Raw genomic sequence first — 22,592 nt, 5'->3', positions numbered from 1 at the left:
CGTATTGACTCCACGGGAGTTGTTTCAGAAATCTAGCTTTTAAAAGTCTTAAATCGTTTTACTCCTTGCTCTTTTTACATGTTCGCCCTCGTAAGTCCCGCAATCTGACGCGGATGCTGTTGTTGAAATGCCGTCGATAATGCGCGACCCCGTCGAGTGGCGCACGCTCAGTGCGCGCGCCAGTGTTGTACCGAAAACGTCCCCCTTTGCCAGAATCCTCGCGTGAACTCGCACTCACTCGGCGATGCTGCGCATGAAGGGGCAAGGCGCGTTTATTTGTAGGCTAACAAATGTTTGGCAAACGTTCTTAGCAGGCATTCGAATAACATTCTGTATTTTATTCATGTTTTACGAAGTGATATTTCGTTTGCGCTGTTCAGCTAAATCTTCACGCCGTTACAATACAATGTCATCTAAATCAAGAGAATTTAACAGTGCATAAAATCAGTATTTAGCTCATATTTAATGAAGTCACAAATTAAATGTAAGTTTTTTTTATACCCCACATCTTTAGTCTAGCTAGGCTGAAGTAAGCATAGTCAATATTTCTATAAATAAAAACCAGAATAAACAGTGTGCCATGTGTCACAGTGTGTAGGTCTACCTCTCTATAAGTCAGTTGGCTGCTGTTTGGAGTATCGTTCTAATCCAGGCACATGACTGGATGAACTGGAAGTAAGACCACCAGGCAGAAGCATGTTCCAGTAGTCTGGGAATGACCAGGGCCCAAAATAGCCCCTGGTTTGCTTCACTGGATAGGAATGGTGAAACCCACATGATGTTGGGCAGGAGGGTCATTAAGATCAGAGCTGCTCTGTGAATGGCAGCTGAGGAGGTGAGCTGAGATCCAGACATGGATATGGGTCGAGTCTGAGAAACTAAAGGTTCTTTTTTCTTAGGAAATTGAAACACTTTTGCATTGAGAATATATAGCAGATGGTAGAGCAATGTAGTTTGGGATTGTGACATTGGTGAACTTTACCTTTAAGAGCGAGATAACCATAGTATACATTTAACATTGTGAAAATAACCTAGGATTTAGTGAAGTTGTATGAAACAAAGATAGGCTACGTATTTGACTATTTTCAGGGGTGCACGACCTAGCAAACTTGAGCAGCACGCGAGCCCCCTAACAGAACAACGATCAGCTGTTAAATTACGTGATCACTTTCAACCAAATCTTGTGAAACATAACCAAAATAACGAATATTTTCCTAATGCATTTTAAGAACAGTATCACAAAAATGGATAGAGAAAAAATCCTCGGCTTTCCACTCTACAAGTAGTCATACTGAGGGTGCGCGTTCACGCGCAGGGGAGGACGATTCCGTGGACTGCACAACACCGGACCCGTCCCTACAATACTCAACCGACCGTGGAGCCGCGAGAGCACCGAGAGAGAGATGGACGGAGTGGGATCGTTCGGAGCTGGTCGTGCCGGAGCTGCTTTCGACCCGATTGCCTTTGCCAAGCAACCGCAGACCATCCTCAGAGTCTTATCATGGGTAAGACCGGGTGTGTTCCCCCGCGCTGTGCTGTCGCCTTTGGGTCCCGTGACGTTGGATATCACAGCAAAAAGACCACCGATAATTGATGGGCAGGGTCTGACTCGAAATTGGCTTTAAAAAAAAAACGTTTCATAAGGGTTTTGGAACAGATGTGTCGTCGATCGTTTGGTCACCGCTTTATGATACACGATGCATTTTGAATGTTATTATCAAAATGGATGTGGAAATAAAATGTAGATTGCATCAGGCTGCCGCTGTTTGAATTGGATGGTGTGTTCGGATTAATATCCCACAGTACAGTCGGGTATTTAATGTTACGAATATATATCTGGTGTGGTGAATAACTAAATATTTCTTGGGTTTTCCTTTATTATGGCTGAACCAGTGTTTATTAAGACCACCACTATCCCACCATGCATTCCACGGCCTTGGCATGGTGTTGTAGCGCGTCATTTTAGCACGTCTAGAATAATCGATACACAACAACGATTTGTTAAAACCCTACAAGATATGAAAAGCGTCTTTATACATTTCCAAATTAGAAATAGCCTATTCAATTTAATACAACACAATTTTACAAACCATCCCACCGAACGCACTGTCGCGAGAGGCGCGCGGAAGTCCTAGCCATCTTTGATTGGCTACTGTACAATAAATCTGCTCCCAAACACTGCTTTAGACATAACATGCGTGAATAACATAACAGAGGCCTACATGTGAACTGAAAATAAATGCTGTGGTATATACGGCCAGTAGATATTGGGAAGATCTAAATACTGTACTGAGAGGTTGCCTGTGTGTGTATGTGTGCGTGTGTGTCTGTGTGTGCCCGTCTGTCTTTGTCACCAAGCACATACGTTACCTGTCGTCCCCGTATCCCTGTCTCGATCTTTCTCTTTTGTCATATGGTGCTGTTTGCTTCTAAAACACTTCTGATCTCGCGAGCTCGCTCGCGCTCTGTTTTATTTATAGCGCTCAGTCATCATTGCAGCATTGCAATCAGTCTGGTGCACCGGGTTCCTGGGCAGGTGCACCTATGTCCGCAGATGTTCTCTTCTTGCTCTTCAGTCATTACAGTTACCAGGGTGATGGGGTTAGGGTTGTTTGTGTCATCTGCATCATGTTCACCTGCTGTTTGCTTTCAACCTGCTATCAGATAATTAAGAGAGAGTCTCTGAAGAAGCTTCACCCAGAACCTGAACAGGCGTGCAATAGTTCCTTTCCACTTTTCATTTGTACTTTAGTGTTTACTCTTAATATGGTTTGTGTGTGTGTGTGAGGGTGTGTGTGCATGAGGTGTGTTTCTCTAAAGCTTAAGGAATACTTTGATTCTTTTTTGAGAATATTCTTTTTGGTTGGGTGTTGCTAGTATTGAGCCTTACTTGTAGTGAACTACATTTACATTTACATTTAGTCATTTAGCAGACGCTCTTATCCAGAGCGACTTACAGTAAGTACAGGGACATTCCCCCGAAGCAAGTAGGGTGAAGTGCCTTTCCCAAGGACACAACGTCAGTTGGCATGACCGGGAATCGAACTGGCAACCTTCGGATTACTAGCCCGATTCCCTCACCACTCAGCCACCTGACTCCGGGGACATTTCTGACTGAACTTTAGTCTGTCGTTTTAGTTCACAACAAATCACAGACAGGACATACAGTTGTTTGTTTTTCTGTTCAGACATTTTCTCTTGAAATCTATGAATCAATCCATTTTCATTGGGAATTACACCGTTAACCACATGACACACTTCTGTGTGTGTGTCTCACATGCCCCTCTTATTCCGCCCAAAGTTAGTCAGCTGATTAGTGTCTGTGTGACCAAAGACAGAGAACCACATGAGAAGAGGGTGGGAGGGAGAGAGGGAGGGAGAGTAGGTGGGAAGGGTAGAGTGAGAGAGGGAGAGAAATGGAGTAGTGAGAGGTTGAGGGAGTTGGAGTATTGAGAGGGACAGTGACACAGAGGATTAGGAAAGAGAGAGTGAAGGAAAGGAAACAGGGGAATGGGAATGTGGACAACAAAGAAGAGATGGAGAGAAGGAAGTGGAAGTGAGGATATTCTGTGTCAAATGAATCAACGAGTGACTGAATGTGTGAGTGTGTAATACAGTAGGATGAGAGAGATAGACTGAATAAGTGAATTGACTGGATGAAAGATCACCACAACAAGGGCAGAGCCATCTAAAACATTTTTAAAATATTGATAAAAACTTTAGTTACCTCATCTCTACCCCTACACCATGTGACTAATGCAGACATGTACACACACACACACACACTGCCCAAGATCTCTGTGACTCTTCAGGGGAAGTGAAGCATCTACCTCCACACTCTGAGAGACAGGAAATTAGGTCATGCCTTTATTCTGAGCACGCTCAGATGGATGCTCTAAGATGGCCCAGTGTTCCTGTGCCTTTGATTGAGGCTGGGACTCTGTGTGTATTTTTGTGTGTACGTGTTTATGTGTGTGTAGCTTTGCATTAACAAAACTAAACAAATGAAATCCACAACACATGTACACTCATAAACCCAAGCTACATATGAGTCATACAATGATTCTAATCTCCCCCCCACACACACACACAAACACACACACACACACACACACACACGCACACACACACACACACACAAACATCCTCTTAGTTCTTCTTCCCCTCTCCTAATCTCTCTCTTCCTGTTCTTTCCTCCACAGGTGTTTTCCCTGGTGGTTTTTGCGTCCATCGTGAACGAGGGTTACGTGAACATGGGCAGCGAGCGTCTGCACTGTGTGTTCAACAAGAACGCTGACGCGTGTAACTATGGCGTGTTCCTGGGCCTGGTGGGCCTGCTGGCCTGCTCCTTCTTCTTCCTCCTGGACTACAAGTTCCAGCAGCTCAGCTCCATCAAGGACAGGAAGAAGGCTGTGATGCTGGAGGTGGGCTTCTCGGGTGAGGAAGCACACCTTATGTTTACACAGAACTGCACAAACACAGAACTGCTCAGAAAAGTGCACAGAACTGCACAAACGCAGAACTGCATATATATGACGTAAATGTGTAAGTAAACTAGGTGGATTCTGAACAAGTCAAAGGTCACTTAGCTGGTATTTCCCAGGGGCTGTGATGGACAGGAAGTGATCTCCCTCTCGTGTGGTCCTGATTCCTTCATTCTGATTGGTTGCAGGTTTCTGGACTTTCCTGTATTTCGTGAGCTTCTGTTTCTTGGCCAATCAGTGGTCTCGAACCTCTGCTGACGAGCTGCCTCTCAACCAGGGGGCGGATGCTGCCAGGGCTGCCATTGCCTTCTCATTCTTCTCTATACTGACCTGGGTGAGCACACACACTAGTATCTATCTCCCTCTCTCTATCCTCCTTTCCTTTTTTTAACTTTTCCCTCTTCTTTCTCTTCTCCTGCCATCCCTCCCTCCCTCCCTCCCTCCCTCCCTCCCTCCCTCCCTCCCTCCCTCCCTCCCTCCCTCCCTCCCTCCCTCCCTCCCTCCCTCCCTCCCTCCCTCCTCCCTCCCTCCCTCCCTCCCTCCCTCCCTCTCTCTCTCTCTCTCTCTCTCTCTCTCTCTCTCTCTCTCTCTTCTCTCTCTCTCTCTCTCTCTCTCTCTCTCTCTCTCTCTCCCCCCTCTCTGCCCAGGCTGGTCTGACTGTGTTGGCGGTTAAGAAGTACCTACTGGGGACAGGACATGACACTGTTCACCACTGAGCACCTAGATGTCAACACAGGGGCCCAGCCCCTACCCCACCATCTCACCTGGGGGGCCCCGCTCAGCCCACAGAGACCTACCAGAGCCCCCCCTTCACCGAGGGTCTGGAGAACGACGCCGCCGCCCCCACATACCAGTTCCCATCTACTGACAACCCCCCCCCGAAGAAGAGAGGGAGGGGAGTGGTACAAAGAGAGGGAGGGGTGGAGAGCAAGCGCCTGGGAGACTGGTTGCACTTCCAGTGTATGTGTGTGTGTTCCCTGAGGGGGGAGAGTGTGTTGGTTTCTGTTATAAAGGATGTGTCTTGGTGTGGTTGTGTGAACAGTTGGGTGTTTCGTTGTGTTGGGGGGGCGGTTGGTCTGGGAGCTGGGGGATAGAAGTGTGTGGATCACTCATAGCACACTGGGTCAAGGCTGGGGAGTGCTTCTCTTTGTTTACCGCTGCCTGCATCAGTATTCAGTATTGTTGTTGATGTTATTTATCTGTTCACCTGGTTCAGGTCACACAGAGGGTAATAAAACAGGGACTAGTCCAGGACTCCATCCAAAACGCGTGCTGGACAAAACAGTAGTAAGCGACACATAACAGTAGCCTACTTAAAATAAAGAAAAAAGTATTAAATTGTCTCTTTATTGCCAATGAAAGGGAGTCTTTAGTTGCATATGGTGTATTAAGTAGTCCATCCCTTCACTTGCCTGCAACGACAATTGTACTATCTGCATGTTTTTGACTTAGATATCAACTAAGTGCCATACTGTACTGTAGTCTGTGTCTCAGACAGTGACTTGAAATAGTCGTTATATTTTTCCACACGCTGTAAAAACGTTACGTGACCAAGTGCAATATCTCACATTGTGTGTAGGCTTAGCCACAGACAAGATTTGACGTTTCGTCTCAAATCCCGCCTGCGTGGTTCTGGCTCCCTCCTCTCTAAGCCGGGTGGCTAACGCTAACATGCTAACCATTAGCTGCTCTGGTTTGCAGCCTTTAGAGCCGGACAGGGGGGTTGTCATGGCACTGGCAGATGTGGCGGGGCAGGGGCAGAGAAGATTTGGACTGAATCAGGTACGTTTATGTTTACGGTTTAGAAGCTGCCAAACTGCCCTGGGTTCTTAAACTTAACCTTTTATTACTACTGTATATTGTTAGTATTTTTATTTCTTTTTTTATCTCAAAGGTGATCGGTGGGTTAGCTCGCATGTAAAGAGGAGTTCAGTGTCGATGTGACTGGCTAATTCATTGATCTCAGCTTTGCTACTGAAGCAACCGTCAAGTGGGTTGAAGCGTGTTGCCATGGTGAAAGTGTCAGGGTTGGGAGGGGAGGGTGTTTGTGTGCTTGCATGTGTGTGTGTGTGTGTGTGTGTGTGTGTGTGTGTGTGTGTGTGTGTGTGTGAAAGAGAGTATTTGTTGTGAAAGGTCTGTATAAAAAAAGGCCTACATTCTGATGTGTAAATAATTATTTTCATTGACATGTAGTCTGTTAAGTGAGAGGAACATGCCACTTTCTGAGTTTCCCCGAGGTGGTAGAATCAATATTGTCCATGTATACCAAGGATGTGAAACGTATATTTACTCGTGTCAATATGGAGTTTGCGTCTTGATGAAAGAACGAAATATGAAGAATTATATAAGATTTATATTATTGACGTCCAGAATGCCTTGCCTGCTCTTTCTGGACACGCATAAGAGCCCCCTCTTCTGGTAGCTAACGGTGGTGCACAGGAGGTTTCTGTCTGTCAGAAAAGGAAGTATGGATGCATGAAATATTGTATTATGAACTGTTCCATGTTGAATACTGTATGATTCTTCTGTTGATTTAGGAGCCAATCAGTCTGAATTGAGATTTGATTAAAAAAAAAGAATAAATTGATAACTCAGAGATTGAATTAATTGAACAATGTCAGGTCGCCTCTGGTATAACAGCAGAGTTACATGAAGTAGCGAAGTGGAAACGAAGACATGTAACAGCACCAGTCATGTCTGTACGGTGTTACAGGTGTGTCATGTCTGTACGGTGTTACGGGTGTGTATCAGTCTAACCTTTTGGGGGGTGGGGGGTGAAGATTCTCGGTGCTTCTCTTTAATGTTATAGAAACATTCTGTGTTTGTTCTCTCGACTAGACTCACGTGCACTACAGTGGTATTGATTGTATCTAAGTACGTATTTACTTAATGGAACCCGTATGTGATGGTGTCCTGGGTCTGCTGTGTCATGTACTAATGATGAGTATAGTAATAAGATTAACAATAAGGATAATAATGCACTCTTGTTGGAAATGCTTTGTGGGACCAGTGTTAAAGGGACAGTCTACTGCAAAATCAATATTGCTTTCAGATCTTAAAAGGGATCTGGTTGTGACAAGTCTTTGGCAAGTGTTAGTGTGGATCCAGTTGACAGGCCTGCACTGTGCATACTCCACAGAAGCTAGACAGGTGTAGCGTCATCCACACACAGGCTCCACAGGATGCTGGGTTGTGGGTTCCTCAGACGGTCCACATTCAACTCTCTTTGGAGGTATGAAAACATCAGGCAGCCTTTGATTTTTGGGTGGATTATTCCTTTACTGTTGTTTCTGTTTAGTTCCCTCTTGTTCTGGGTCATTCCTCAGTGTACAAAGATCGTGTCACTGTCCATGTTACTGCAGTCTGACATCACTCTAATAAAGCAGACCATTTTGGAGGGCGGGGCTCAGCTTGTGGTGCATGACGTGTTCCAGACCAAACCTACAGGCTGTGTGCGTGTGCCTGTCTGGACATGTCCTCTTTAAACATACAGGTGAAAGTGCACACACACACACGGAATCAGATTTATTCTAGCCGGATAGAAGACACAGAAGCTACAGTTGAATGGACACAGAGATCACATCTCACTCACAGAGAACAGGGCAGTAGTCCTGAGAACATGAACCGTGTGTGTGTGTGTGTGTGTATGTGATGAAACCAGTTCCCTACAAACAGGAGGAAAATGGGCCACAACTTTAACAGTGAAGGTATGGTCAGTTTCAGTCCAGGGAGACATCAGTGGAACAGCATCAGCAACACACCTCAGACCCAGAGCCTGCTGAGCAGGACAGAAATGCAAAACCTCCAAATCTGGAGCTTGTTCTTGACGAAGCATCGACTGTTCCTGCCTCCACATCGAAAACCTTCGTCAGGACAGCACGTGTTCTGGGCGTAGCAGGACGAGGTCTCGGGTCAAACAGGACTGACGCTCTCCCTCTGGTGACCTGCTCGTTCCTTCGGAGCAGGACTTCAGTGAATCACAGCTGCTGTAAAGCAGTGAATCGGGCTAGTAATCCGAAGGTTGCCAGTTCGATTCCCGGTCATGCCAACTGACGTTGTGTCCTTGGGCAAGGCACTTCACCCTACTTGCCTCGGGGAAATGTCCCTGTACTTACTGTAAGTCGCTCTGGATAAGAGCGTCTGCTAAATGACTAAATGTAAATGTAAATTCACCATGACAGCATCACACAACCCCACCCTACACTTGAGCAATAATCACAACAGTAAAAAGAAAACTAACCAGTTCCCAATATGCAGTCCTTTATCCTGGTGAATTCACCAGATTCTCCCACTGAGGTGATCAGGTGACCCATTTGTGGTCTTCTGTTGTTAGAGAATGCAAAAGTTGAAAATGTATAAACGTACTGTACAGAAATGTATACAAATATATACTTATTTAATTCTACATAAAATCAAATTAATATTTACATAAACACTTATGTAGTTTATCACACTGGGGACAGTTCCCGTTGTGCTAATGAAGTGTCCTTTGCTTACTGTACATTCTAGGACAATTAGGGAGGACTAGGGAAAGGCTGCATCCAAATACTGTACAATACCCCATGTCCCTTAATGTTAAACCAGTGCCAGTTAAGAGGAAAGGGGATGAGGAGGCAAGAATATAACTACTGGAACACAACCCAGGAAACAGGCCAGAGAACATCAAGGGAAAGAAGCCATTTTAATCAGTTTGGGCAAAAATATGAACACTTCTGATGACTCCCAGGTGACAACAAGGAGAGGTGCTTTCCTTCATGTTTCTGTGACCAGGCAGAGGAGGGACCAGGCAGAGGAGGGACCAGGCAGAGGAGGGACCAGGCAGAGGAGGGACCAGGCAGAGGAGGGACCAGTAAGATGCAGGACACATTCAAGAGTCAGACACCTGGCTCCAGTCTGTGACACCTGGCTCCAGAGGCTGTTCAGGACCTTCCCTGTGTGAACACAGCACAGTGAGGCTGTTCAGGACCTTCCCTGTGTGAACACAGCACAGTGAGGCTGTTCAGGACCTTCCCTGTGTGAACACAGCACAGTGAGGCTGTTCAGGACCTTCCCTGTGTGAACACAGCACAGTGAGGCTGGAGGTGGGACTGCATGAGAGGATTATGAAATGGGTCCCAACCCAGGCCTCGTCACCGCTCTCTCTCTCTCTCTCTCTCTCTTCCTCTGTGGTAAGTAAAACAGGTAGCCGATTTCTCTGTACATTTTCATCCAGATAAATGTAATAAGTGCTTTACGTCACCCTTGTCTCCTGGACGTGTGAAGAGCAAAGCTCAGAGAAGGAAAGAAAATAGGGAGGTATGAACAGAGGGCAAAAAAGAACTCTTTCAGAACTGTTCTGATGTCATACTCTTCAAGTAATGCATTAGTCTTGTTTTATAAACCGCCAGAGTTTGGGTTGCCAGTTAGGTCTGTGCTTGTGTTGTAGCACCAGTGTAAACACATGGTATAGTTGAACAATATCTGACAGCCTCATCTATTTCAAACTGTGGTTACATGGTCAACCTTTCACTTAAAGATAAATTCCAATCCCGACCTTAAAAATAAAATAAAAAAAATAAAATAAAAAAAACCTCAGTCGGGTTGCCTCCATCCCCTCACTGAACTACATGTCCCAGTATCCTCTCTGGCATGGTAACCCTGGAAACACACTACCTCTGGGCTCCATTTGGGCAGTGGGATTGGCTGTACGGGCCGAGGCAGTAGGGTGGGCTAGCTGATGATGCGGCTGATGGCCTGCAGAGAGGGGAACTCCTCGTTCTCGCCCATGTGCAAGGTCTTGTGGGAGTTGAAGTCTTTGGAGGCCAGCACCTGTCGGCAGGTGGGGCAGATCTGGCAGTCCAGCTCTGCTGCGTTAGCGTTAGCAGAGATGGGGGTCTGCCAGGCGCTCTTCTTGCTCCTGCGGGCCCGGCCCACCCCGGCCCCTGCCACCCCGGCCCCTGCCTGCTGCCTCTCCAGGGCTCTGGAGTCAGCGTGGGCGCTCAGCAGCTCCTGCTGCTTGCTGCTGTCTGGCAGCAGGACAAGCAGCTCGTTGAAGATGCGGCCAAAGTTCTCCCCCAGCAGGTCCTTGCAGCTGTGGTGGTACTGGGCAGCTGACATCAGACCCTGGGAGGGGGGCAGAGGTAGGGTGAGGTGAAGAGGTGGTATGGATAATGGGGGAGGGGGGGGTGGGGTACAGGGTAGTGGGAGTGGAGGGATGGGGTTAGGGGGCAAACCGCTGTATATGACTTCACACGTAAACATCTACTTCTTGAAGATACTTTACAACTGTGAGCCTGGCCTGTGAGAATCCAGACAGGTCAGAGCCCAGTACCTGTCTGAACTGGCCAGAGTAGTTCCTGTACCTGTCTGAACTGGCCAGAGTAGTTCTTAAACTGGTTAAACTGGGACTCGTCATTGTGCAGGAAGTTCTTGATGGACTGGATCAGCTCTATGTTCCTCTGCTGGAAGTTCTCAGGAACCAGGTAGGTCACTGGCAGCTGTGGAGATCTGGAGCAAAAACAAACATTCAGACACACAACACACAGAATTTCTCAGAACAAAACACAACTGGACTATCACAAATCAACAAAAGGTTCCACAGTTCCTAGTTGCGCTCTGCTGGTGGAATGTCCCACCTGTCAGATGCAGGGGGGTCAGGCTCTACCACATTGCTGTTGAGGGGGACGCCAGTGAACCCTGGAGGGGGTTTACTGGGCATGCTCCCTAGGCCAGGTGGAGGCGGGGACATTGTGTTCAGAGGGGCGGAGCTTTTCAGGGGGAAGGAACTCTTGAATCCTGAGGACCAGACACAGATACAGGATATCAGCACTGAACTGCTGTGATACTGGGAGGAGACAGAGGAGGGCAGGAGGGAGGTGCAGGAGAGAGAGAAGAAGAGAGGAGGAGGAGAGTGTACCTGGAGGAGGCTTCTTGGAGGAGAGGGCTGGGAACTCCTCCTCCTCGACAGCAGGCGGGAGGGGCTGAGGGGTTGCCACGGCAACAGGCTTGGAGATGGACGGTACAAAGGCTGGCTTGTCCACATAGCCGTTAGCCAATCCGCTCGCTTTACCTGCCGTCATCATGGCGGGAGAGGGTTTGGGGGCGTGGCCGTCGGCCGGCCTGGTCTCTGGAACATTCTCCTTCTGCGCCACGGCAACCACCCTGGAGACCGTTTCTGTGGAGACGGCGGCCGTGCTCCCTGAGAACAAAGGAGGGGGTGTGGCCTGTTGCTGCTTTTGTTTTTTGTTCTTGCCGGCTTTGGGGGCGGGGTTAGGCTTGGTGCCAGCGCTGGGTTTGGGGGGAGGGGGGGGAGAGGGGGCGGTGGGGGCCGGCGCGGCCCCTCTAACGGTCAGCAGGGAGGAGATGTCCAGCATGGTGGGCACCGCCCGGAACTCCTGACGAGTCATGCTGCCTCCGCCGTCCTCCTCCGAGGAGGGGGGGGAGCGGGGGGGCTGGGGCCTCGGGTTCTCCCCTCCCTTTTTCTTCTTCCGCAAGGAGGCAGAGGAGGAAGAGAGGGTCTGGGGGCCAGAGGGGGGAGGGAGGCTGGCTGGAGCCGGGGCTCTGGAGGGAGGAGGCTGGCTGGCTGGTTTGGTGCCTCCGTGGGCCCAGGCAGAGCTGGGCCCCCCTGAGGGTTTGGGGGGGCGGATACTGGACACCAGGGCGGGGAAGTCCTCGTCGTGGAAGGAGGAGTGCTTCCTGGGCTGGGCAGAGTACGCGGGCGCCATGGGCGTGGTAGCCATGGCAGCAGAGAGGCTGGGGAAGTCGTCCTCCTTCAGAGCTTTAGGGGGAGGGGCCACTGCTGGAGCAGGCTTCACACTGCGGACCAACACACAGTCACCTCAGAATGGGGGTTTGGGTGTGTGTGTGTTGGGGTGTGTGTGTGTGTGTATGTGTGTGTGTGTGTGTACCTCAGTATGGGTATTGGGGCGATGGCTCCCAGAGCTGGGAACTCATGTCCGTCCAGGCCACTGCTGCTCCTCATGGTCCTGACTGAAGGGTTAGGGCCACAGATACACACGTTTTATTTTTTAAAGCAGTTGAAAAGTATAACCAAGATAATCATCTAGTTCTCACAACAAGCTGTGTGTCCTGTGACACACAGTCGTATGTAATGACTGACGTTCACCTGGGGGTTCAGACGTTGGTTTGATGGAACCAGTCCTGTATCTGCTGTCGTCTGTCTCCATTCTGTCGCTCCTCTCGCCCCTCTCCATCCGGTCGCTCCTCTCCATCCGGTCGCTCCTCTCCATCCGGTCGCTCCTCTCCATCCGGTCGCTCCTCTCCATCCGGTCGCTCCTCTCCATCCGGTCGCTCCTCTCCATCCGGTCGCTCCTCTCCATCCGGTCGCTCCTCTCGCCTCTCTCCATCCTCTCCTCCTTGCGGTGTTTGGGAGCGCTCCTCTCCTGCGTGGCTCCTCTCTCCTCCTGTCTGCGCACGGCCATGGACGCCCTCATAGCAGCCGCCACCTCCCTGTCCTCCTCCTCCCTACACACACACCCCCAGGACACACACACACAGGACACACACCCCCAGGACACACACACACACAGGACACACACACACACACCCCCAGGACACACACACACGCCCAGGACACACACGCCCAGGACACACACAATTATTTCAACCCTTTTCCTACAATGCAGTATCTTTCATAAATCAGGCACTGGTCTTTACTTCCAGGGACTCCATTGAAGACGTGCCTTGGGTAATGTAAGGAACAGAACCACTCATCACTCAAAGGTGATCAACACAGCGGTTACCAGGTTGGTTACCAGGTTGGTTACCTAGCAGGATGTCAGAGTGATGTCTTACTCACCGGTTGTACCTCCAGCTGCCTCTGGTGTTCTGCTGGCTACCCTGGACCCGCCCCCTTCCTGACCTGGACGATCTCATCTCCTCATAGTCCTCCGCTGACAGCATCCCTGCACGCGCACACACACACACATTTCATTGTTGATCTACACACACACACCGACTCAAAGGGGAGCCTCCATCGCAAGACGTTCAGCGTGGAGACCTTGAATCAGCCAAACACACACACACCTTCGTTCCTCCTCTGCTGGCGAGGTGCGTATGTGAACTGAAGGTCTATGTGTCGGTTCTGGCGTGCCTCTGCCCGGTTCTTGCTGTGAGCAGAGGCCTTATGGGCCTTGTAGTCTATTTCGGAGCGGAAGGCGTGGGTGAACTGCTCTGTGCTGCAGGGACCCTCCTCACACAGATAGTGGCTCTCACGGAAGTGCTCACTCAGGTACTGGTAGTCACTGTGGGGAAGGACAGGTGCACACACACACACACACCTTAGGCTGGCTCTATACTATGTGCTACTGTGTGTTAGTTTAACACTCAAACTCCATGTACTTTGCCTGCCTTTGAAACTGCTCCCGACTATAGCATGTGTGTATGTATGTTTACATAGGTGTGTGCAGGTGTGTACGGGTGATCTAACCTGTAGTACTCCTGAGCTCCGTCTGCATCACAGAAGTGACAGAAGTAGTGGTCTCTGCGCAGGTGCTTCAGTAGCTCGTCATTGTCAAGGTAACGGTCGTCGCAGAACTTGCAGAGCGGGTGTCCACGGTGCGAGGTGTCGTCAGGGTCGCCCTGCGTGCGGTGACGCGCCAGGTCTCTGCGGCTGTACCACTTCCGCTCGTGGGAGAAGATCTGTCAGGAAGCACACGGACATGAGAAGGTCTGCGAGGGCTGTCGCTAGGCGTCTGCGAGGGCTGTCGCTAGGCGTCTGCGAGGGCTGTCGCTAGGCGTCTGCGAGGGCTGTCGCTAGGCGTCTGCGAGGGCTGTCGCTAGGCGTCTGCCAGGGCTGTCGCTAGGCGCCTGCCAGGGCTGTCGCTAGGCGCCTGCCAGGGCTGTCGCTAGGCGTCTGCCAGGGCTGTCGCTAGGCGTCGTGCTGGATGTGGAGCGCTGGGGGTGATGGTGCTGCTGTGGGGGTGATGGTAATGCTGTGGGGGTGATGGTGCTGCTGTGGGGGTGATGGTAATGCTGTGGGGGTGATGGTAATACTGTGGGGGTGCTGCTGTGGGGGTGATGGTGCTGCTGTGGGGGTGATGGTAATGCTGTGTGGGTGATGGTAATGCTGTGGGGGTGATGGTAATGCTGTGGGGGTGATGGTAATGCTGTGGGGGTGATGGTAATGCTGTGGGGGTGATGGTGCTGCTGTGGGGGTGATGGTAATGCTGTGGGGGTGATGGTAATGCTGTGGGGGTGATGGTAATGCTGTGGGGGTGATGGTAATGCTGTGGGGGTGATGGGGTGCTGTGGGGGTGATGGGGTGCTGTGGGGGTGATGGGGTGCTGTGGGGGTGATGGGGTGCTGGGGGGGTGATGGGGTGCTGTGGGGGTGATGGGGTGCTGTGGGGGTGATGGGGTGCTGTGGGGGTGATGGGGTGCTGTGGGGGTGATGGGGTGCTGTGGGGGTGAGGGCACCTTCAGGTGTTTGGTACAGAGTTTGCAGCAGAACAGCTCGTGCTGTTTCCTCATGTGCTGCTCTAGTTCCTCAAACTTGGAGAAGACCTTGGCCTCTGGGCAGTGTGGGCACTCAGGTAGCAGCAGTCTCCTGGAGACACGCACACACGCACACACACACACACACACACACACACACACACACACACGTGTACACACACACACAGGCATTGGATAAAGGAGTACAGGTCAGTGGGGTCACAAACAGACATACATGTGTACACACTAGACTGTGAGGAGAATTGTTTCTTTTTATGAGAACACCTCACTCGGAAGCAGCAAAAAAACTATAAAACAAGACCACAGCATGCTGGGACACAACACTGGGGGATTCTCCTAATTCCATGTCTATTTTGAATCCCTATACCTCCTCCCTAACCCAGAACACTGATGTGAATGAGGCCAGGGCAGCACTTTACCTGAACTCAGAATAGATCTTGCCATCGCTGAAGTAGATGTCGTGTTTCTTCTCACACTGAAACTGCTGTAGGGGGAGTGTCGCGAAGGGTTCCAAAGTCTTCACAAAGATGACCTGACGACAGAATGAAAAGAAATATGGAGGGGGAGAGAGAGAGAAAATGAAACACAGAGAGGGATTCTGTTGACAAGTCTCCGGGCACTTGCGCTCCTGTTAATGACAATGCATGAACCACATGATCCGCACGAGAACCGTTTAGACACACACTGAGCATGATCTACAGTGTATCTGACAAATCTTAAATCCTTGTGAAATGGTGTTTCCATCCACGTTGATGACACACTTCGCCCTTCGTTCAATTAGCTGATAGCAGTAGCTACGTGCGCACACAATGGTGTTATCGCTGTTGGTTCCAGTATGACACGTTGATTTACAACTAGGGAGCTGCCTGGTGGTCACTGCCGTTACTATAACCTATTACACAACACGAGCTAGCGACCAACAACCCCGCAACCCTCCAATAAATGGCTCAAGTTAGCCAGCTATGTAGCTAGCTAGCTAGCTAAACCAAACAGTTGACCAACTTCCGAGTATGTGATCTTATCTGGTGAAGTCACCAATATTTGTAAAATTGCTAATCCATAAATGACCATTCATTATGACCGACTAACCTCTTATTCTAGACTGAAAAGTGGTTGTCACGTTAGCTATCCTTCTAGTTAGCACGTTCGGCCTACACTGTCACAGTCCATCCCCGAGATAAAGTGGTGAGCACAGCCTACCTTGTCGAGCTCTTCGCGGCATACAGCGCAGTACTTTTGATCGCACAGAACCCTCATCTTTGTAGAACAGCAGTAGCACACCGGATGATCGCATTTTCCCAACGCGAAGATTTCGAGATCTTGGCAGCAAAGAACGCAGTTTCGCTCTGTCTCCTTCATAGATGTAGATTCCATAGCAGTAAAAGACACCGATTTATGAATGTTTGCTTTTAGGGGTTGGATGTCCGTTGGGATAAAGTAGCTTGCTAAATCTGCGTCTGGTATTCTCTTTTTACGTAATGTGAAAGTCTCAAAGCCATTCACGCTAGTCGGTACAAAAATTCAGTGTTTACCGGTTTGTAAACCAACAGGATGGACTCGCTGCGGCTGATTCCTGCTCGTGATTCGCATGCTCATACCTCTCACATCTGCTGTCGTTTGCGCAAGCGCTCCGCACAGTCCACCAGACACCTCCACGTGCCTGTCTGGCGTGGCTGTTGAAATAAAATAATATAAAACATGCAACAGACGCAGGTGGAAATACCATGGTCGTTCTATTTTACCATGTCACGTTTGGGGATGAATTAAAAATGAAAAACAACAATTTAATTACTTTATCAATTAGTAAATTCATTAAAGACAGGATCCAAATTGGCTGATTATAGCTCAACTTACTTCCTGAACATCAGTTTGCGTTCATATTAATAATTACTAACTTAAATAATAGTAGTTGTTATTATAACATTTACATACATATATTTATGAATCTATAAAGAATAAAAATATATTGTTATCCTTGAACTCTCAAGTCTGGTTTTGCCCATATCTTTTATTTATTTTAAGGTAGACAAAGAGCATCGAAATTCAGTCAGGTGAGTGATGCCAGTGCTTGATACTTCTCCCATTGGCCTTCCAAACCTTGGTGTTACCATGTTATGAAGGTGAAGTGAAGTCCTGGTGGTGGAGTGTACACTACCATGGTAACCATTACCATTATCACATGACCTGACATTCAGCCAGATAAAGGACCACTTTTCCTTTAGGAAAATCAACCTAAAGAAGCTAAAGAACTCCATATCTAATACAGCACTAAGAAGTATGAGTGAAACTGATCAAACATACAAGTACAGTAACAAACAAATACCAGGTCACATTCTGTACTTTTGCCTCATATGAATCTTTTAAGGTTTATTTTTTTTATACCTTAAGTGATCAGCTAAAATTGCAGTTGCCTGACATATGGAGCAGTCTTTACATTTGAATGTGAAAAAATATAGAAAGGTTTCAGTAAACATGTTTAATAACATATCTATAGCGTCATCTCTTCCTCCTCCTCCTCTTCCTCCTCCTCCTCTTCCTCCTCCTCTTCATCATCATCATCATCAAAGTACTTCTCTTCTGCATCTCTGCTCACAATGTCCAGGTTGTCATAGTCAGGGTTTTCATCCACCTCACTGCAACACAGAGAGATCTGAATGGTCTGTTTTCCAGAACATCATACTCATTTATCTTATGGTTTTATCCAAGGTGTCTACAGGTATTTTAGCTACAAACTATTCTGCTAAATACTAATATTCTGCCTCTGGAGACTCAGTTGATGAATGATGTGATGTTTGGTGTTCCCTGGAACCTACCTGTAGTTGAAGTCCTTGTCCTTGCCATCCAGGAAGCGCTGGTGCATCTGACTGATGAACTCATCCCGTAGCAGAGCCTTCTCCTGCTGGGTGGGCTCGCCCCCATGGCCCTCTGGGAACCCACACACACGCTCTGTCAGCACCTCAACGCATGGCCATATAGCATATCAGACAAGATACAAGCTTACTGTTTGCACAGTGTCACATTAACATAAAACTGTTTTATATCTATGGTTCCTGTTGATATAAAGTATAACTACTTCATATGTTTGCAATAAATACTGTCTAAGTAAAGGCCAGACAATCTTATGAGTGTATGCTTGTGTGTGTGTTTGTCTTAAGGAGGAATTTAAAGTGTGTGTGTATTATGACAATTACCCTCCTCCTCCTCCTCCTCCTGTGCTCCTTCCTCCTGGTCCTGCTCCTCCTGTAGTCTGTTCTGGATCAGTTTCTCCTGGTAAGAGTTGAGGAGGAGGTCAGCAAGCCCCCCTGGGCCCCCTCCCGGCCCCCCCAGCCCGGCCCCTCCCTCCATGGCTTCCTGGGAGCGCTCCAGTAGTTCCTCGTCGCTCAGGTATTGGCCGATGTACTGCTCATACAGCAGAGGCTCTCGGACACGCATCTGCTCTTCACTGAAGTACTGGCCCTCTGATCAGAGGCAGGGAGCAGGAAGGGACACCCACATAGATGAATTACATTACCAAAACACTTGTTTATGACTAGAAAACAATTTGATGCCAAGCAGACACAAGACAGAGCACCAACATCTGGAGCTGTGTTGAGTGCTGGAGGAGATTGGGATGCTGTAAGCTACCTCTCTGCAGCGCTCTGAGGGCCGCGTAGCGCTGGTTACGGAGCCTGGTTTTGTCGGTGCGGCCGGCGGCACGTCGCTGCACCTCTCTGCAGTAGTGCTGAGCCCGAGGGTCCGCGCTGAGATGGGAGAAGGCGTCCAGGTGTTGTGGCTTGATGTGGGCCTGGTAGCGCTCCAGAAACACCAGGGGTCTGGTCCTGTACTGATGCAGCAGCTCGTCCCTCCGTTGCTCAACGGTGAGCTCCGCGTCTCCTATCTGTTGGCTCTTCACTGGACTCCCACTCTGCGCTATCGCGTCCACCATGGCATACACACCGCCAGGGGAACCCTAGAAAGAATCCAGACAAACACACAACGCTCAGTTCAAACACATGAACTCAGCTAAACCGTGCTAACCGTGCAAAACGTAGGCTACTTTGCTAGACAGGGAGCCATAGCCATGGGTTTACAAGTCGATGTCGCCTATAATTTTTCAGTCTCACCTGATTCTGCACTATCTGATGTTCCGTATGTTCATAGCTAGCGGTGTCAGAGCGGCTAGATTCGAGTCTCGGTCTCTCCGAGTCAGGTTCTGGTCCGCAGGCAGGAGTTGCGGTATTATGAACAACATCAGCGTCGATCTCTCCCCACATGATTTAGATCATAATATGGTTGGCAAACAGTTTGGCCAGATATTCAGACAAAATCGTGTTATCGAATGATCAGATGTTGCGTGGCATTAATACAACATATATGAATGATTTTTGCTGATAATATCTGCGAGTGCTAACATCTTGTGTTTCGGATAGCGATAGAAACACAGTAAATTCGTTTTTTCCGTTTTCGTCCGTCGATATTTTCGGTCCCCGATTTCCAGAAAAGAGGTTCCTATGCTCACCAAACTCCGGTGTAACACCACATTTTTTGACTATCTTACCGTAGATGTCCGTTACATGGCTGGAAATGCCTGACACACCAACCAAACTATCTCAGCAAACTCTGTCCTTCCCATAACCAAAAGACGATGACCTGGGCACAAGAAGTCACGCATTTTGACGGTAACGGAATACGATGGTCACAGAATTTGGTGTTACTGTACACATATTCATGTCTTGAATAGCAGCCTAATCCATTTATCGTCATTGATCTGTGCTGATGATATTAGATCATTACAATGTGAAGAAAGTGGCAGTTACAAATGAACACATTGGTCAAATTTATTACATGGCAAACAACAAATGTACAAATGTACTGTATTCAGGCCATACAATCATAAATCATGTTGTAGGCTAGCCTAATAACTCCTACAGATAGCAGTCTGGGTGTTGCAGCGCGTTGACGTGGTTTCCTTGACGACTGGATTCTGTGAAAATCTTTAATTTGACTCAATAAGGCAGCAGGTTCTGAGCTAGGTTGCTCAAGTTAAAAGTCCATACACTATTCAGTTCACTGTACATCATCTCCCCCAAAATCATGCAATATTTTGTAGACTTATGAGTCACGAGCAGGTGATGTTTATGGTGTGTAAGGACGTGTGTAAGGACGTGTGTAAGAACGTGTGTAAATCAGTCCAGACTCCACTCTCTCAACCACTCCTCACATCGCCTCCTCTGCTCCTCACTCTCCTCTGCAGGAGTGCCCTTCCTCCTCCCCCTCCTCTTGCTGCTCTCCTCCTTCTCCCTCTTCACCCTCTCCTCCTCTACCCTCCTCTCCTCCTCCTTCCTCCTGCGCTCCAGCAGGGCCTCCACAGCGCCCTCTACAGTCTGCAGCGAGCGCTGCGGGAGCCACTTGGGGTCCGTGGCCGACAGGAAAGGGTCTCCCGCCCTGGCCTGCAGGGTCTGGGGTTCCAGGGGAATGTGGAGCAGGTGCGCGTGCAGCATCATGCGATAGGGGGCGCTGTCGGACCCCTGGCTGTAGGTGAAGTCCCCCACGATGGGGTGGCCCCTGGCACAGCAGTGCACTCTCAGCTGGTGTGTACGGCCTGGGGGGTGACAGGAAACCAGGGTTGACCATCCAAAGCAACAACGCTGTTGGTTGAACTAGATAATAAGCAAAAGGATCTACTAAGCAAACAAGTTGACTTTCGAAAAAAAGTTTCCCCCAAAAAGTTTCCAAAAACCTAGAAACCTTTTTGAAAAAACGTTGAAAGGTTATTTTTTACCAGTAGTAGTAATGGCTACTTTTTACCGAAGTAAATGTCAGAGCCCACACTTCTTTACTTTAACTTGAGTGAAAAAGTGTAGTCAGTGCTTCAACTTTTACCAGAGTCTTTTTAAACATGAGTATCTGTACTTCTACTTGAGTGAAGGATGTTGTACTTTTGCCATCTCTGCAAATGTATCATTGGGTTCAGTTCAGAGGGGCTGTATTCCTTTCTGCCACAAGGGGGCAGTACTTACCTTCCTGTGCACATTATGTCTGCTTTCTAATAGTCCTGTCTGTGGATGAAAGGAGCACCCTGCTCTGAAGAGGTCAGGGTCACCTGTGACCTCCTAGGAGAGGCTCCTCTGACCCCAGACGTGAGGTCAGGGGTCATGGCTTGGCTGGCGTGTATCCTACAGGTGTGGTTTACCTGTGTGAGGCTGCAGCATCACCTTGGTGACGGGGTCCCCATCGTACAGGCCGTACTCCAGCACGGATAGCTCAGTCTGACACGGCTTTGGGTTCTCACAGCCTGGGGGGGGAGAAGGATGCATCAGAGTAAGGTGGACTGAACCTTGTAACCATGTACACTCAACTCTGGAGGCTGGCAGGGAAATAATATCACACTTCCATCCAAAGTACATTTGAGTCATTCCAGAGACACTTTTACCCAAAGTGACTAGAACAAAAACTGTAATTAATTTGAGCTAGTAGTGATAAACATAGAAAGTTACACACTAGAGATCTCAGTCTAGAAGCAGCTAAGGAGACGGACAGATGAAGAGCCCTCCATGCACACACTGACCCTCAGAGCCCTCCATGCACACACTGACCCTCAGAGCCCTCCATGCACACACTGACCCTCAGAGCCCTCCATGCACACACTGACCCTCAGACCCCCCATGCACACACTGACCCTCAGAGCCCTCCATGCACACACTGACCCTCAGAGCCCTCCATGCACACACTGACCCTCAGACCCTCCGTGCACACACTGACCCCTCAGAGCCCTCCATGCACACACTGACCCTCAGAGCCCTCCATGCACACACTGACCCTCAGAGCCCTCCATGCACACACTGACCCTCAGACCCTCCGTGCACACACTGACCCCTCAGAGCCCTCCATGCACACACTGACCCTCAGAGCCCTCGATGCACATCATGTGTGTCTTCCCCTGAGTCGTGTTCTTGCCAATGGAGAAGTTCACAGTCATCCTCTCCTCCTCCACCCAGCCACGCACCTGGGGACAGGACAACCAGGATGTCACATTAAATCACACCCAGAAGATGAATGACCTCCATGTTCATCCCTCTATCCGTGACCCATGATACAATGTACACACTGCACAGGACTGAAGGGTGAACCTTTCTTCCCTGATCTGAGCAGGGATTGCAACCCCCCATGATGTGTGGAAGACAGTGCAGGAATCACACCTGATATATCATGTAGCGAGCTGGCTTGCTGTGTCTCTTACCAGAGCAAGGTACGCCTTGGTGACACTGCGGTCCTTGAAGCAGCGATAGGCCCGGCCGGCTGCCGCCTTGCTCAGAGCCACACATAGAGCCCCACTGGTGGAGAAGTCCAGCTGGTGGCAGAACCTGCAGGAGACAGGATGGTCAGAGCCACACATAGAGCCCCACTGGTGGAGAAGTCCAGCTGGTGGCAGAACCTGCAGGAGACAGGATGGTCAGAACCACATGACACCCAGGAGGAGACAGGATGGTCAGAACCACATGACACCCAGGAGAAGACAGGGTCCCACAGATACTGGACGACAACAGAAAAGGTGCCTAAGTACAGTCAGTTTTTGTATGATTCATCAGATTGTGATCAGTGTGTCTGGAGGTAACTTCATCCTAGGTGTCACCTCCATACACCTGACTGAGGCTTTTCCTGCTGCTGCGCAGTC

At 49.1% G+C, this 22,592-nt stretch overlaps 4 protein-coding genes across 6 annotated transcripts; 1 reads left to right on the top strand and 3 right to left on the bottom strand.

The window, feature by feature from the left end:
- The first annotated feature begins 995 nt into the window (after window positions 1–995).
- Window positions 996–6,506, top strand: syngr3a (synaptogyrin 3a). The gene is given in 6 exon segments (XM_067233804.1): window positions 996–1,505; window positions 4,203–4,437; window positions 4,673–4,818; window positions 5,132–5,176; window positions 5,178–5,232; window positions 5,235–6,506. Coding segments are annotated over 6 exon segments (927 nt in total). The 5' UTR covers window positions 996–1,403; the 3' UTR covers window positions 5,579–6,506.
- A 2,779-nt stretch (window positions 6,507–9,285) lies between these two features.
- On the bottom strand, window positions 9,286–16,401 carry znf598 (zinc finger protein 598). Of its 3 annotated transcripts, XM_067233802.1 has the most exons (13): window positions 16,139–16,401; window positions 15,358–15,470; window positions 14,900–15,029; window positions 13,912–14,123; window positions 13,509–13,726; window positions 13,282–13,387; window positions 12,589–12,947; window positions 12,371–12,452; window positions 12,035–12,278; window positions 11,380–12,001; window positions 11,099–11,258; window positions 10,826–10,970; window positions 9,286–10,586 (listed from the first exon to the last, which is right to left on the bottom strand). In XM_067233802.1, the coding sequence occupies exons 1-13, from the start codon at window positions 16,310–16,312 to the stop codon at window positions 10,194–10,196; spliced, it is 2,958 nt and encodes a 985-aa protein (XP_067089903.1). In that variant the 5' UTR covers window positions 16,313–16,401; the 3' UTR covers window positions 9,286–10,193. The 3 variants fall into 3 exon arrangements, with proteins under 3 accessions (XP_067089903.1, XP_067089902.1, XP_067089904.1); XM_067233801.1 differs by having other exon boundaries at window positions 11,380–12,278; XM_067233803.1 differs by lacking the exon at window positions 9,286–10,586 and adding an exon at window positions 10,595–10,794 and having other exon boundaries at window positions 11,380–12,278.
- A 541-nt stretch (window positions 16,402–16,942) lies between these two features.
- On the bottom strand, window positions 16,943–19,352 carry ccdc97 (coiled-coil domain containing 97). The gene is made up of 5 exons (XM_067233281.1): window positions 19,042–19,352; window positions 18,563–18,887; window positions 18,130–18,396; window positions 17,752–17,863; window positions 16,943–17,571 (listed from the first exon to the last, which is right to left on the bottom strand). The coding sequence occupies exons 1-5, from the start codon at window positions 19,189–19,191 to the stop codon at window positions 17,427–17,429; spliced, it is 999 nt and encodes a 332-aa protein (XP_067089382.1). The 5' UTR covers window positions 19,192–19,352; the 3' UTR covers window positions 16,943–17,426.
- Window positions 19,353–19,741: 389 nt separating this feature from the next.
- rpusd1 (RNA pseudouridine synthase domain containing 1) lies at window positions 19,742–22,281 on the bottom strand (the record flags this gene model as incomplete). Its single annotated transcript, XM_067233336.1, is given in 4 exon segments — window positions 19,742–20,519; window positions 21,111–21,212; window positions 21,821–21,923; window positions 22,158–22,281. Coding segments are annotated over 4 exon segments (745 nt in total), but the record flags the coding sequence as incomplete, so codon positions are not given.
- Between the last annotated feature and the right edge of the window lie 311 nt (window positions 22,282–22,592).

This window comes from Osmerus mordax, chromosome 3 (assembly GCF_038355195.1).
Source record: "Osmerus mordax isolate fOsmMor3 chromosome 3, fOsmMor3.pri, whole genome shotgun sequence".
Classification (NCBI taxonomy): domain Eukaryota; kingdom Metazoa; phylum Chordata; class Actinopteri; order Osmeriformes; family Osmeridae; genus Osmerus; species Osmerus mordax.
The sequence above is the reverse complement of the archived record's forward strand: the minus strand, read 5'-3'. Positions and strand labels throughout refer to the sequence as shown.

Coding starts and splice junctions, on each gene's coding strand:
- znf598 (XM_067233801.1), bottom strand. CDS start 16,312: ATGGAATCTACATCTATGAAGGAGACAGAGCGAAACTGCGTTCTTTGC. Junction 15,030..15,357: donor AAGATCTATTCTGAGTTCAG/GTAAAGTGCTGC, acceptor GCGTGTCTCCAG/GAGACTGCTGCTACCTGAGT. Junction 14,124..14,899: donor TCTGTACCAAACACCTGAAG/GTGCCCTCACCC, acceptor GCTTCCTGACAG/ATCTTCTCCCACGAGCGGAA.
- ccdc97 (XM_067233281.1), bottom strand. CDS start 19,191: ATGTGGGGAGAGATCGACGCTGATGTTGTTCATAATACCGCAACTCCT. Junction 18,888..19,041: donor ATCAGATAGTGCAGAATCAG/GTGAGACTGAAA, acceptor GATTCTTTCTAG/GGTTCCCCTGGCGGTGTGTA. Junction 17,864..18,129: donor GGAGGAGGAGGAGGAGGAGG/GTAATTGTCATA, acceptor GTGGGTTCCCAG/AGGGCCATGGGGGCGAGCCC.